Raw genomic sequence first — 14325 nt, forward strand, 5'->3', positions numbered from 1 at the left:
AAAATAGATGCAAATTCAGCTAGATAAGGAAACATCACAACATGTAGAAATTTGAATAATTTAGTGAATTTGAATTTTTAAGCTTTGTAAAAGTTGCATAAATATGAAATAGATATTTTGGGACGTTGCAAAAAAGGAGTGTCACAATTATTCGCATGGAGGAAGTATGTAACAATCTAATTACATACAATTTGTATGCACTACTTGGATGGGAGTGTTAGATAAGCTATGTAAGTAAATTGAACTTGTGCAGTATAAAAAAGTTCGTAGAGTGTAAGTTACCTTTTACTCAAAAAAAAAAAAAAAAAAAAGTTCGTAGAGTGTACCATATCAGAAAATGTTTTTTTTGAGAAGGTAACTTATCTAAGCAAATCAGAAGATGTATTCTATCTTGAAAGTGATACTACTGAACAAAAGTGGTGATATGACTTGTATAACAAAGAGCTTTCCACAGTGAAACCTATCAACTTTAGTTTGTAAGTCCATATTCAACATCCAATTCAAATAGGACTCAAAGCCTAGATAAAAATGTCTAATAGTGTATGGAGACTAATTGGGAAGCAAATCCCATCCTCAGCTAAACCAAGTTGATGTAGGACTCAAGTATAGGAAATTTATCCTTCACACACTTATTTTTATCTATTCTTATTTTTCACAAACAATTCATCTTAGAAAAACATGTCGCATTACCTTGTTGCATCAATACAAAAGAATTTGTGGGAGTGAGCTCCGATAAACAGATAAACACTTCCTTCTTTAAATACAACCAGTGGTGATGCATCAACACAAGACTCCATGTAGAACATCCACTGTTCTCGCATGAAACCTATTTTATCACAAGGAACTTCCCAAGACAACACCGAATGGCAACTGTAACCCTCACAACCTGCATCATGCCTTACTTTGTTGCACCGGCTGTAAGAACATGAAACCTGTGACGAAGTTGAATTATTCATATCTCTTCCATTTACATCATTGGGATCAATATCCAAAGCTGAATCCGTTTTCAAACGTTTAACGGGATAATCACTGGTCAAACTCAAAGAGGTACTGCTATCTAGACCAGGCATCCAAGATTTATTAGAAGGAAGCTTGCTTTTTTCTTGCACTTGCGAGTTCACTCCCACTAAAGCATCAGCTCTAAGTTCACGGCTAGAGGATACCTTTTTGTGTTGAATGGCCTTCTGAAGTTTCAATGGAGTTGGAAAAGCATATAAGTCCTTCATATTAATTCCTAGATTATAAGAGACTTGAGCTGCTAATAGAGAATTGCCACCCATCTCAAAGAAGTCATCATCAAGGGAGATTTTATCAACAACCGACAGAGCATCAGAAAAAGCCTGTCCCATCAAAGTCAAAGAAAGTATAAGAAAACACATCACGGGAAGGACACATTATATCGACTAGAGAACAAGTGACTCACGACAACATGACAGCATGTATGCATATAATCATTTACAATTCAACAACTAACCTTAACAATGAGAATGAGTCTGTTACAGGTCAACTTTAGGGACAACCATGTAATGTTCAAGAGTAACAGCCAACTGAGAGTACTATCTAAAGTCTACTATTCACTCATCCTTTCCCCTAAATTTCATTATTTGTATACCTAGCTAAGTTACAACATCATCAAAGCACACTCCAGCAGTAGATTCTGGGATGCTTCAAGAGTAAATTGAAGGTTAGGCATTTTGGAGTCTGCCAGGCATGACACGTTCACAGAGGTGGCCCAGTTTGAGTCTAGAGCACCTGAAGGCATATATGAACCCTCTGTCACCCTTTTTTTGGCTAGGATAGATTCCCCCTACCACCCTTTTCCCAGCAGATAAATCAGCCGTTAGATCTCTCCAGCTTCACAATATATTAACCAAACAGCAGGAAAGACTTCAAACTGGCAAAAGAGGATTTACAGCTCATTTGCCCCATGAAAGCAAAAGAATTATGTTCAGAAAGCATAAGAGAAGTAAGGAGTAAAAGACATCTTTTTTGTTTCATCAATTTTTTGGCAGTAAAGGAAACATAGATGGTTGGGACAGCTAGACAGTGGTTAATCCAATTGCACATCTTGTGTATATTTTTGATACAATCTTGGAGTGGTGTAGAAAATTGATAAAAGACCAGGTTTTCTGTGAATACACAACCTGATATTCCCTCAATAACTTTTTTATTTTTATATTTATTTTTGTATTCTTCCAGGTACACGATTGGGCATTCAGAATCCTTTACCTAAAGTACAATATAAGGATACTTGGGATATTTACCCTAATCAAACGATACTTATTTACATGCTTAACAGATATCAACAAATGAATCTGTTATATAAATATAAAAAAGGGAAATTTTAGAAACATGGTACGCATCGCAACATGAATCTATCGAGAGAGTGAAAGTTAGTCTTAGCCAGATAAGAAACTATATCTAAGCTACCTTGTTGCAAGCCAGTACCATGTTGCAAGCCAGCTGCGTTGTTGCAAGAGTATAAATCAATAATAAAAAATGCCATCCAGTTAACATGATAAGAAACCCGTGCACGACAGGTTGTATACAAAAGGTCGTTCCCTAAAAAGAGCATTATCTATACTGACTGAAATGTCACAAGTGCCCAAAAGTGACAGAAAACAAAAAAGTTTCATTGATCTGTAACGTCTTCTCAATTACCCTTTGGGTACACTCCTTTACCAAGCTAACCACCGTTTTTAGAAAAATAGCTTCATCAGCTGAATAGTTGTTTCACTGATCAGTTTTTGCACACAATATTAAGTCAAACTACATAATACTCCCTAGGTCTCAGTTTATGTGGCACAGTTTCCTTCTTGGGACACTGGCTAACAAATTGCTCAAAAAGCGAATGAATTCCCATAAACAAGAAGCATATAGTATCCAAAAACCCAAGACAACCTAACAACTTTTACACACTTATATATGCATCTATGAACTCTAAAAGTCAACATGTGATTTTCCTTCATATTGCGTATGGTTTCAAAGAATGCATGATGGAAATTACGGCACTGCTTAAATACATCTTATTATATCTAACTCAAAAATTTCACATAATCGAAGCCAAGATTGCTAATCCCATTTCATAACAGAATCATAACCCTTAATCAAACTGAAGTCCAGTTAAATACCTTTTGTATAACATTAATGAGATCGGTATCTTGAGTTTCTTCAATCTCAACATGGTTACCTGCCTCAACCGCTGCAGAAGTGGCCAAAATGTTATAATCCACTTTCCCTGAAGAAGATATAGGAATAGATTCAACAAAGTAGAAACGAGCAGGAACCATAGCTGGGGGAAGTTTGTCGGCCATCCAGCATCTAATTGAGGACCCAAAGACCTCAAGGTTGTATTCCTTTTGCTTGAGCAGTAAATATGCTTCAAGAAGTAAAATATCTCCTCGAACACAACGAGAAACCACAGCAGAATCAGCTACTTCTTGGTGGTCCCTCAGAACACTTTCAACCTCCTCTAAAGCAATACGCTGCCCCCTGATCTTTACAGTGCGGTCTTTTCTCCCAATATAAACCAAGTTTCCATCTGAAAGCTTTCTGGCAAAATCCCCGGTTCTAAAGTAACACTTCACTTCTTTTTCATCGTTCTTGGCATCAGCTATTTCTTGATGTAATTCCACATTATCCAATGGCAAAATAGACGGATGACAATAGTATCCAGAAGCAACACAACTTCCACCGACACATATTTCCCCCTCATCAGAAGAATTTTCTCCAACAAGAACCACATCACAATTGTCAATGGGAATGCCTATTGGAACACTGCCCAGAGCATCTTGCTCCAACATTGTTGGCAACCACTTGCAGTCAAAATATGTGCAGTCACCGGAAACCTATTTCAAACATCAAAAGTATTAATAAGACTACAGAGAAGATAGTTAATTAAAGTGATAGGTGACATAAGCTACCTTTTTGCTTAAGAACAATCTTAAATTTGTATAAAGGTTGTTAGTTTTGCTTTGTTTCCTTCTTTTCTTTTTAAACTGATAAAACCAAAGCTTCTTACATTCTTTTTTTTATTTATTTATTTATTTATTTTTTAAATAAGGAAAATCAAGCTTGTTACGTCATTACAAGCTATTCCCAAAATAACCTTCATTGCCAATATAATGATAAGAAACAAAGCTTTGAGTTGCTTGTAGCAGCTATAACTTCAAGAAGCGGTTGCATCACGGCCATCCACTCATTCAGAAAGTGATGTCCAGCATGTCATAATTACATAAAGGAAAATATGTGTGCTTTATGCATAAACTCTTCCTGTGCATTATGTACCTACTTATACAAGAAGATACCAGGAAGAGAAGGACAAATATAAAGTATAATAATATCTGGATAAACAGCTGCAATAATTAAATCTTTATCTTTAATGATATGGAGAAAATCCATTTGAGTCACAGTTGCTTTGTACTTTCAAAATGCAAGAGAGATAATAGATACCTAAAACAGTGAAAGAAGTTTATGAATATGGGAAGCTCATGCATAAACATTTTCAATTAATATTGTAATTTTCTCAGATTGAGCACATAGCATGTAGATTTTCAAGAAGATGCTCCCTTCCGCTATCAAGTGTTAGAATCAAATCAAGGAGCCTTCAACAAGAATTGTATACAGCTACAAATTTCCGTTGATTGGTTTTGGAATTACCTCATGGAAAAAAAATGCACTCAGGTCTAGACCCACAAATAAGAAGAACGCAATAGCAAAAAAATGAAACGCACACCATAACATGATATAGACACACCATAAATTTCAGTAATTCTCATCCTCTTCTCTGTTTCTCTTCTTTTCTTTGGGAGGGTGGGAAGGAGGAGGGGGCTACTGTTTTCAGGCACTACAATTACTGCAATTGTTATGTGTAAACTTCAATCTGTTAAGTAAAAGCCAACTGAGAGCATCTATGGTTGGATTAAAATAAATCAAGCTGAAATTTCAAGATCACCAGGCTCTTTCCTCTGTGTTCCCAAAATTATCCTCTGTATCCTCCTTTTACAGTATGCATCCACCCCCTCTGCCAATGATTCCACCCCCATGGTCCAGAGGAGGTTCGGGGAAGTGGTTGCAATAGCAGATGGTGAGATTGTAAGCATTGGTAGAGGGGCAATCCGACAAAGGGGGACTAAACCAGCGTGGCTATATCATTTCAATTCAACTTAGTTAACCACATGAACAAAAGGAGAGTACTAGCTCAAATCACAGATATTTATTTTATAAGGTAAATAATTTCATTTAATATGGAAAACCTCCCATATACAAGACGTATATCGGAATGTAGAGAGCCAACATAGAACTCAGATCACCCAGATTAAAGGCTAATATGCATGGATTATGGTCATAAGCACTAAAATTTGAATTTAAGCTAAAAACTCAAGAACTAACATAAGTTTCCCATATTTAAACTCCATACTAAAGTGATTTTATCGAGTACAAAAGCTGGCACAAATAAAAGGGCGAAGAAAATTGGCAGTTTGTTTGATATGAGAAAGCATTACCCAAAGTTTCACTTTTCAAGTGGTCCAAACATTAGAACTTACAAGACCATAAAAAGTGACCAAAAAGTAACTCACAAGATGGACATCAGTCTTTTTTCCTTCCAAGTGATTCAATATTAGAACTAGCAAGGATATAATTAACCCAAAAGTAAATCACAGAGATGGAAATCTACCTCTGTGCTTCCATATATATTTAGAACAAAAGTCTGGGGTAGCAACTTGACAAGCATCTTCCACAGCGACATATCAAAAATTTCACCACTTAGCACTAGAAGTTTTAAGAAAATCGGAGCTGTAGAATAATACATGCTCTGCAGAGCAGGAAGAATCGCCCTTATAAGAGATGGAACTGCCACGAGCCTGCTAATAGAATATTCCTGAAAATAAATAATGGAATTTTTTAAAGATGTGACGCTCTCATAGTATGGAAAAAGAACAAAGAAAAGGGAAAAGTTCCAAATTTGCCCCTATACTATCCGAAATTTCTCAATTTCATCCTCCGTCATACCTTGGGTCCATTCACACCCTTGTCAGTAGCAAATCGTCTCGTATTTAACCTTGCCATTAACGAAGCTCTAGCATGAAATGGGTGGACGCCATATGTCAAGATACTTCGAGAAAAAAAGTCCAAATTTATACCTTTCGACTATGTTTTTGATTAGATACAAGTCGGAGCAAAAACGAGACTTTTCACAGCGGGGAGGGGTAAAATTAGACCCAAAGTATAACTGAGCCCAAAGTTGCTAAATTTAAATAATGAAGAGGCAAATCTGACCTAACGAGTATATGGCAAAATTTCCGTCTGCATCGTGGAGAAAGAATGGTGGCTCAATTTTCAGTTTGCATAATATAAATCAGTGACCTGATGCCAGCCAGAGAAGATATTTAAGATCTAAGGCAGGCAGCGGACATGCAAAAGAGAAGAGCAAAGATTCTCAAACTAGACCAGAGCATGTTATTGACCAACCAGAAGTCCATTGAATGAAGGTAGCTTAATTTTTTCAGTACAACACACTATCAGTGTACAGAAAACAACCAAGAATAGGCACGAAGCTTTTTTCTTGCAATATTTGAAAAAATATCTAATCATGGTCCACTTGGACTTTATGCAACTTATTACCAATAAAAGTACTTTAGATTATATAATACCGAAATTCCAAACAAAATAAAAGTTGTACCAGCTCCAACACCCCCCACCCCCCCACCCCCACCCCTGCGCGCGCGCACGGGGTCAGAGTGTGTGTGTCGGGGAGAGACAGAATGATGGTTAGTGGTTGTGCGGCAGTACTTCAGCTTATTACAGAATCATCAGCAACCAATACAGAACCTAGAGTAAAAATTAATGGTGGAACTCACGCAGATACTAGCTACAGAAGTCTAAAAAACTGTTAGAGAAAGCTATTTGATCACTGAAGCAGTGACATGGAAGTTGAAGTTCGTAATTAATATAAATTCTACTTGATTAACAAGCACTTAGTACTCTCAAGAGTCAAGCCTCTTCAAGCCACCAGCATCTGAGCGAAAATACCTGCTTTATCTTTGTAATTGTTAGAAAACAGCAATTGGTTAATGGATAGCAAATCCCTTACTGTTGTTGGCAATCAAAGGAAAAAAGAACGCACACCCTTTGAAATACACTGCCAAGAAATTCAAAGGGTAATAAACCCTTCGCATATACCTTACCTGTAGGAGATTGACTACACAAAATATATTGTCCTTCAGCTGATTGGAAGGAGGTATGACCAACGTACAATTAGCAAGTATTGCTCCTAAAAATTCTTGCAAATGGTCAATGAAGCTTATGGATGTTTTGAAAAGAAGGATTTCTTCTTTTTGAAAGGAATATGATCGTTGCATCCACAAGAAGCGGTTCAGAAGACCTGCAAGTGTATGATAAAATAAATTGAACTAGTGCCTAAGTAAAGTGAACTGAACGATAAAAGCATAACTTTGTATGGTGACAATATAAATTGGTGAGAAATGATTAAACATTCTCAAGGATGTGCAACTCACCAACTTCAGTGCCACATACCCCCTTAGGTTTTCCAGTGGATCCAGATGTGTACATCAAGTAGCAGAATGATCTCAACCTTTCACTTTCACAAGGCCAGCCTAACAATGAGTCAGATTTTTTTTGGATAAAATCCTCCATTGACATATAAAAAACAGGATAACTGCCTTTATGAATGAGCCATCGTAATCTATCCAACTGATGACAAGTTCTGTCAACTGAAGAACCATAGCCCACAATAAGATCAGCTTTTGAAGAAGATATTACCGATAATATCCTTTCCTCTGGCCAAGATGGATCTAAAGGTAGAAATGCTTCTCCACACCTCAAAACGGATAGAACAGAAACAATGTACTCAACTGAAGGTTCCATATATATTCCAACTATTCTTGGGCTATATGTTTTATGGAGCTGTGTATACTGCTCTAAACCTTGATCAGAAGACCCCAAGATTAACTGGTCCTTAGAACTGCAGTTATTTGCAGTTTGATGCATATTAACTACTAGCCATGAAAAGATGTAATGCATAATTAGTTTACTCATAAAGTGATCAACAACATTTGGAAGGATTCTATAGCTAACAATAGAAAACCAAAAGATTTCAAGGAAACGGGTATAACATTTCACATTCATTTACATTTTACAAGTCTTAGAAAACACAGATTAAGGGTAAATCCAAATTTTTCCCTTGTGCTATCTGATATTGCTCAATTTGCCCTCCATTATACTTTTGGCCCATTCATACCCCCTTGTTGTTAGCAATCTGTCTCGTATTTTCCCTACCCATTAACGAAAACTCCTTCATAAACTGAGTGGACTCCGTGCGTCCAAATTCTTGGAGAACAACGGTCCAACTTTTGAGTATTGTCTAAAATTACCCTCTGATTGGAGCTCCACCAAGGGCCAAGGGCAAAAAGAGACTTTTTCCAGAGTGCGGGTATGATTGGACCATCTATTATAATACTTTTCGCAAAGTTGCTCAATTTTGGATAGTTCAGAGCATGTTCGAAAGGAAAATTAGAAAGCCAAAAAAATTCTATAGCCAACAATAAAAGCTAATAGATTTTGAGGAAAGAATATAACATTTTCATATTCTTTACAAATCATAGAAGACACAGATTAAGGGAAAAGAGCCAAATTCGCCCTTGTGCGATCTGATATTGCTCAATCTGTGCGCCACTATTCTTTTGGTCCATTCATACTCCTTGTCATTAGCAAATCTGTCTTATATTTTCCCTAGCCATTAACGGAACTCCATCGCGAAATGGGTGGACTCCACGCGTCCAAATTCTTTGAGAACGGTCCAACTTTTGAGTATTGACTAAAATAACCCTCGGATTGGAGCTCAGCTAAGGGCCATGGGCAAAAAGAGACTTTTTCCCCGGTGAGAGGTAAGATTGGACCATCCGTTATGCTTTTCGCAAGTTGCTCAATTTCGGATAGTACAGAGCATGTTCGAAAGAAAAATTAGAAATCCAATAAAATTCTATAGCAAACAATAGAAAGCCAAAAGATTTCGAGGAAATGGGTATAAAATTTTCACGTTTGTTTACATATCATAGAAGACACGGATTAAGGGAAAAGACCCAAGTTTGCCCATGTGCTATTGGATATTGCCCAATCTGCATGCCATTATTCGTTTTGGTCTATTCATACCCCTTGTCATTACCAAATCTTCTCGTATTGCCCTAGCCACTAACGGAAACTCCATCGTGAAATGGGTGGACTCCACCCGTCCAAATTCTTCGGAAAAAAAGGTCCCACTTTTAGTATTGTCTAGAATTACCCTCGGGTTGGAGCTCCACCAGGGGCCAAGGGCAAAAAGAGACTTTTTCCGACTAGCGGGTACAATGGCGGAGCCAGGAATTTGGGGAAGGGTGTGCAAATTTTGTTCTCACTTGTGTTAAGGGTGTGCAAAATTAAATATCTACTCATAATCACTAACATTTAACCTATGTACACCGCGTAATTTTCTGGGTGTGCAGCTGACCACCCTTCGCCTAAGGTGGCTCCGCCCATGAGCGGGTAAGATTGGATCATCCATTAAACTTTTGGCAAAATTGCTCAATTTCAGATAGCACAGACCTTGTTCTAAAGGAAAATTAGAAAGCCAAAAAAAATTCAAGAAAGTACAGCTACAACAAACAAGCACAACATATTCATATTCACCCTTTAAGCCCTCGAGGGTAGGGAAGGTAACAGAAAATGCAGATGTTCACTGATTACTACAAGGAAAAAAAAAAAAGAAGGTTTATCTTAATTCAGTAAAACAGCAGTCAATAACAAATTTGAGTTACTAATGCACACACTAACACCATCTTTTCTTCATCATGTAAAAGAAACCCTGAAAGAAGCATTAGTCTATAGAAACAGTTCACAAATTACTAGAGAAAGAACCAACTTTTTTATTCTTTTTCCACGGATACTAATTCAAGAATGTTTACATTGATTACTCCGTCTGTCCCAATTTATGTGGCGCCTTTCGAATTTCAATACTCAAACAGTTTAACATAAGAGAATCTTGATTTTCTTTTTCATTAGTACCCCCATAAAATTACAAATTTCAGTTACCAAGACACACACATTACACCCTCTACTCTTCATCAAATGAATATATATATATACCTTTAGAGGGTTTGACAAGATTGGGGTCATCATCATTCCCATCAAGAATGCATCTGAGCCGTGAACTAAGACAATCAACGGCTGATAAAACATCGGAAAACGTGAAGCATTCATCACTTTCGTAAACCGGGGGATTAACCGACCTTCTTTTGGAAGAAACAAACTCTTCAAACTTATCCCAGGTTTCTTTTTCGCCGTTTTCGTTACAAAGTAGTTGAAATTCTTTGGCGAATTTAAGACCCCCACAAGCTTGAATTACAGCAATTTTATTGGGATTGTTTGTAGCGACTTTGTAGAACTGGTGTGATATACAACAAGCAGAAAGGTTATTGTGTGAAACCATGTTCGAGGAACAAACAAATGCGTTTTCTTGGAGAAGTAGAGTGTACTTGTTACAGAAATCAAGAACGAAGCCAGTAGTAGCAGCATTAAGAACTAAGGAGGCGTAGGTGGTCTTGATGTTATATACTACGACTAGATCTTTGGAATGTTGAGAAAAATACATCTACTTGCACGATTTAATAAAGCCGGTCTCTGTACTTGCCAATCTTCTGCTTAAATTAAACACTTATACTCCATCGGTCCCAAAATAAGTGTCATCTTAGCAAAAGTCACCACATAAAAAAATCTATAAATGTAATGGGGAGTTTACTATTCATCATGTCTTAGTTAGACTTGATACGGAATTTATGAGATAAAAGGAAGACCTTCGAATCTGGGGTCTGGGGAGTGTTGGGATCGAAATAAGCAGGACATCATGCGTAAGCTATCCATTGTAAATCTTGAACGATGATAAATAAGACGACAAAGAAAAGTATACTAAAAAGATATAATATTCTAATAAGGTTTGGTCAATTGACCTACATATAAAAAATAATATAAAAAAAGCATAAAACCTATTGAGAGGATATCTCCCCTAAACAAGACTCTTTAATGACTACATTGTGGATATTATTATGTTCTAGTTGTGGAAAGGAGGTCTTCAATTTATAGATGTCCAAAACTTTTCCTCCAAGACAAGGAATAGCCAATATGGAAGAGAATTATATTTTCCTTTCAGGAAAAGTAAAAGCAATTATGATAATACTTTAAATTTCCTCAAGAGAAAAGTAAAACTCAAATTTAGTAAGAAAATCAGGGCAAAAAATCCTAACAGGGAGGGTAAAGTGTATGCAGACCTTACCCCACCTTGGAAGGTAGGGAGGCTATTTCCGAAAGACCCTCGGCTCAAAAGAAAACAAAGAAAAACCAGGCAAAAGAGTCAGATAAGGACAAGCATATCAAAGCAATGCGAAAATGAGAAATAACAAGAGCAAGAAGTCATGATAAAATAGCCTGGATACAAAATTAAAGAGTGTGATAAATGTGTTTACATTAAGTACACTCCAAATCATATAGTCATTGTTTGTTTTTATATTGATGATATGTTGATAATGAGTAAAGACATTGCTGACATAAATGCCACTAAGCGTATGCTAGCTAGCAAATTTGATATAAAAGACTTAGGAGTTGCCAACTTAATTTTAGGAATTAAGATCCATAAGATTCCTCAAGGTAGCATTGTCTCAGCCTCACTACATTGAAAGATTACTTGAGAAATTCAAGTATTTAGATTTCAAAACTGCAAAAACTCCAATTAACGTAAATCTTACTCTTGCAAAGAACAAAGGTGAAAGTGAGTGCCAATTGGACTATGCTAGGTATTAGGAAGTTTAATGTACATCATGAACTATACACAACTAGATATAGCTTGCGCTATAAGTAAACTAAGTCGGTACATGAATAATCCCAATCAAACGCATTGGATGGCAATGAAACGAGTTTTTGGATATTTAAAACATACCCAAAACTTTGCCTTTGCATTAGAATAAATATCCTGTAGTTATTGAAGTATACAGTGATTCAAATTGGATCACCGGATCAACAGAATCCAAATCCACAAGTGGATATGTATTCATGATTAGTTGATACGAATCGATTTGGGGATGAAACCAAATCAACTCAAAATGCGGAAATTATGGATAGAAAGAAAGGGGATGAGAATTAGAGGATAGATACTTGACCCAATTGGTAATGAAAACTATAGGCAAACCTAAGTATAGAAACCTAGACCCTCCTAATTTGAATTCAACCAAAGAACCAAAGCAATTTGAAATCAAGGCAAAGGAATTCAATTGAATCCACAAATGAACTACCTTTCATGAATTTCAATGGAAATAAAGGTTCAAGACTAAACAATGGAATCCACCATCATATGACTAAACTAAGACTAGATTCTACCTAACAATCTATCACTCAAATATGAGTATCTCTCAAAATTCATCATCAAAGTCTAAGTAATAAAATGAAAGACAAGCTATATATACAAGCTAAGTAAAAAAGAGCCAATGATACGAATCGATTTGGGGGAAAACACCAAATCGATACCTAAACGTGGAATTAAGGATAAACAAGAAATTGGGAATGAGAATTGAAGAAAAGGGATGAGAAAAAAAGGATAAAAGCAAGACCCAATTAGGGTGAATTTATGGGCAACCTTGGATATATTAAATCCAACACCTCCCAATCTAATTCAATCCTAAAAGAACCTATACTATTTGAAATCAAGGCAAGAGTGATTCAATGAATCCACAAATGAACAACTCTTCATGAAATCAATGGAATTAAAAGTTCAAAGACCAACAATGGAATCCACCATTAAATCTACTAAACTAAGCTAAAACCCTAGCTAAACAAACTATGACAATCCTATCATCACTCAAATATTCATCATCAAAATCTAAGTAATGAAATGAAAGACAAGAATATATATACAAGCTAAGTAAAGAAGACTAATAGGCAATTATAATGTCACCCTTAATGAAGTAAGGGCCTTGTTTGGCTAGTCTTCTTAGTGTAGTCTTCAATTCAAGGATTGGTTTTCAATGGCCAAACACGCTCCTGCTTGCATAGATGGCTCTCTAATCAACCTTGCATGCATGGCCTTCTTGCAATCATAACCCTTCTTGCGTAAATTAGCTACTTGCACAAATAGCCCGTTGCGCAAATAGCCATGTTCCGGCCTTGAATCACCCAAGCTTGCAATTGTAGCCACTTTAAGAGGCAAGCCTTGGGCCTTGGACTCTTGACTTTTTCTCCCATGCTATCTCCCATAGCTTGAAGGCCCTCCAATGACTCCATTTAAATGCTCCCAAAGCTTCATCCTCCATGAATCTGCTTCCAACACAAATCCTTGGAGAAGTTTGAGTAGTTGAGTCATTTGTGCCATTTAAGATCATATCATCCTTCCCTTCTTCAAAAGGATTCGTCCTCGAATACGTACCTTGCAAAATATGGAAGAGAATGAGTACAAACCCTCTATTAAAACAAGCAAGGTAGTCCTCATAAGGCCAATGATAATACCTAAAGTAAGCAAAGCATGTAACCAATATACTAAATGGCTCACTTCTATAATATAACCAAGCATCAAATGGATCTAGAAAGAACATGTATCCAAATAATGCCAAAGACACTTGGCTATTCAAGTGATTTTGACAAAAGGGTAAATCAAAGAACCCAATGCAAATAGAAATCCCAACATGCAAGTCTACATTGGTCCTAGCAATTAAGAAGCATACATCTCTCCGTAAGTCAAGAAACAAGTGAAATCCCTCATGACTAAGTGTAATATCACCAATAAGCCCGACCCAAGTCAAGGGTCCAATTATCACACTAGCCCACCTAACGTAAGGAATCACTCCTAAGTCATCACCGGGGTCAAATACAAAAGTATCACCCACACTACTTTGCCCACATTCCCCATGCAAGCCCAACATGAAATCAAGTAATAACACTAGCAAATTATCACATGAATGGAAAGAAGTGTTACTACTATACTTTAACACACCAAGAAGTTACCTTCATGGCTTTAGAAAGCCCAAGAATAAGCATGAGCCAAAAATACATACCATCCTTGAAGAAGTACAAGATGTGACTTCATACCCAAGTGTAGTCCAATAAGGTCCCTTCAAACGGTCTTCATCTTCAAGGCTCCTCTTTTGACAAAACTTCATAAGCAAGTTAATCAAATAATCAAGTTCATCAAGAGGGAGAGTTTTACCATTATGCTCATTCAACCTATGCCAAGCTAAGAGTAGCATCACCTCACCTTTTAGGTTAGAAGATCTAGCATAGTCCTTCCAAGAA

General features: G+C 36.8%; 1 protein-coding gene and 1 long non-coding RNA gene across 5 annotated transcripts in view; one reads left to right on the plus strand and one right to left on the minus strand.

Annotated features, from left to right (window-relative positions):
* Positions 1-10623, minus strand: part of LOC132063512 (putative acyl-activating enzyme 19) — a 32747-nt gene extending 22124 nt beyond the window's left edge. For 2 of the 4 annotated variants that reach the window (XM_059456075.1, XM_059456074.1), the window contains exons 1-5: positions 7518-8045; positions 7188-7384; positions 5678-5881; positions 3132-3848; positions 691-1340 (exon numbers count right to left, since the gene is read on the minus strand). In XM_059456075.1, the coding sequence (XP_059312058.1) occupies positions 691-1340; positions 3132-3848; positions 5678-5881; positions 7188-7384; positions 7518-8043 (2294 nt within the window). In that variant the 5' untranslated portion in view covers positions 8044-8045. Of the gene's footprint in view, positions 1-690; positions 1341-3131; positions 3849-5677; positions 5882-7187; positions 7385-7517; positions 8046-10140 lie in introns of those variants that run through there. The other 2 variants (XM_059456076.1, XM_059456073.1) reach the window with 2 other exon arrangements.
* On the plus strand, positions 8178-10289 carry LOC132063513 (uncharacterized). Its single transcript, XR_009416389.1, has 2 exons — positions 8178-8906; positions 10160-10289. It is a non-coding gene; the product is annotated as an uncharacterized LOC132063513 (long non-coding RNA).
* Positions 10624-14325: the final 3702 nt, after the last annotated feature.

This window comes from Lycium ferocissimum, chromosome 7 (assembly GCF_029784015.1).
Source record: "Lycium ferocissimum isolate CSIRO_LF1 chromosome 7, AGI_CSIRO_Lferr_CH_V1, whole genome shotgun sequence".
Lineage (NCBI taxonomy): Eukaryota > Viridiplantae > Streptophyta > Magnoliopsida > Solanales > Solanaceae > Lycium > Lycium ferocissimum.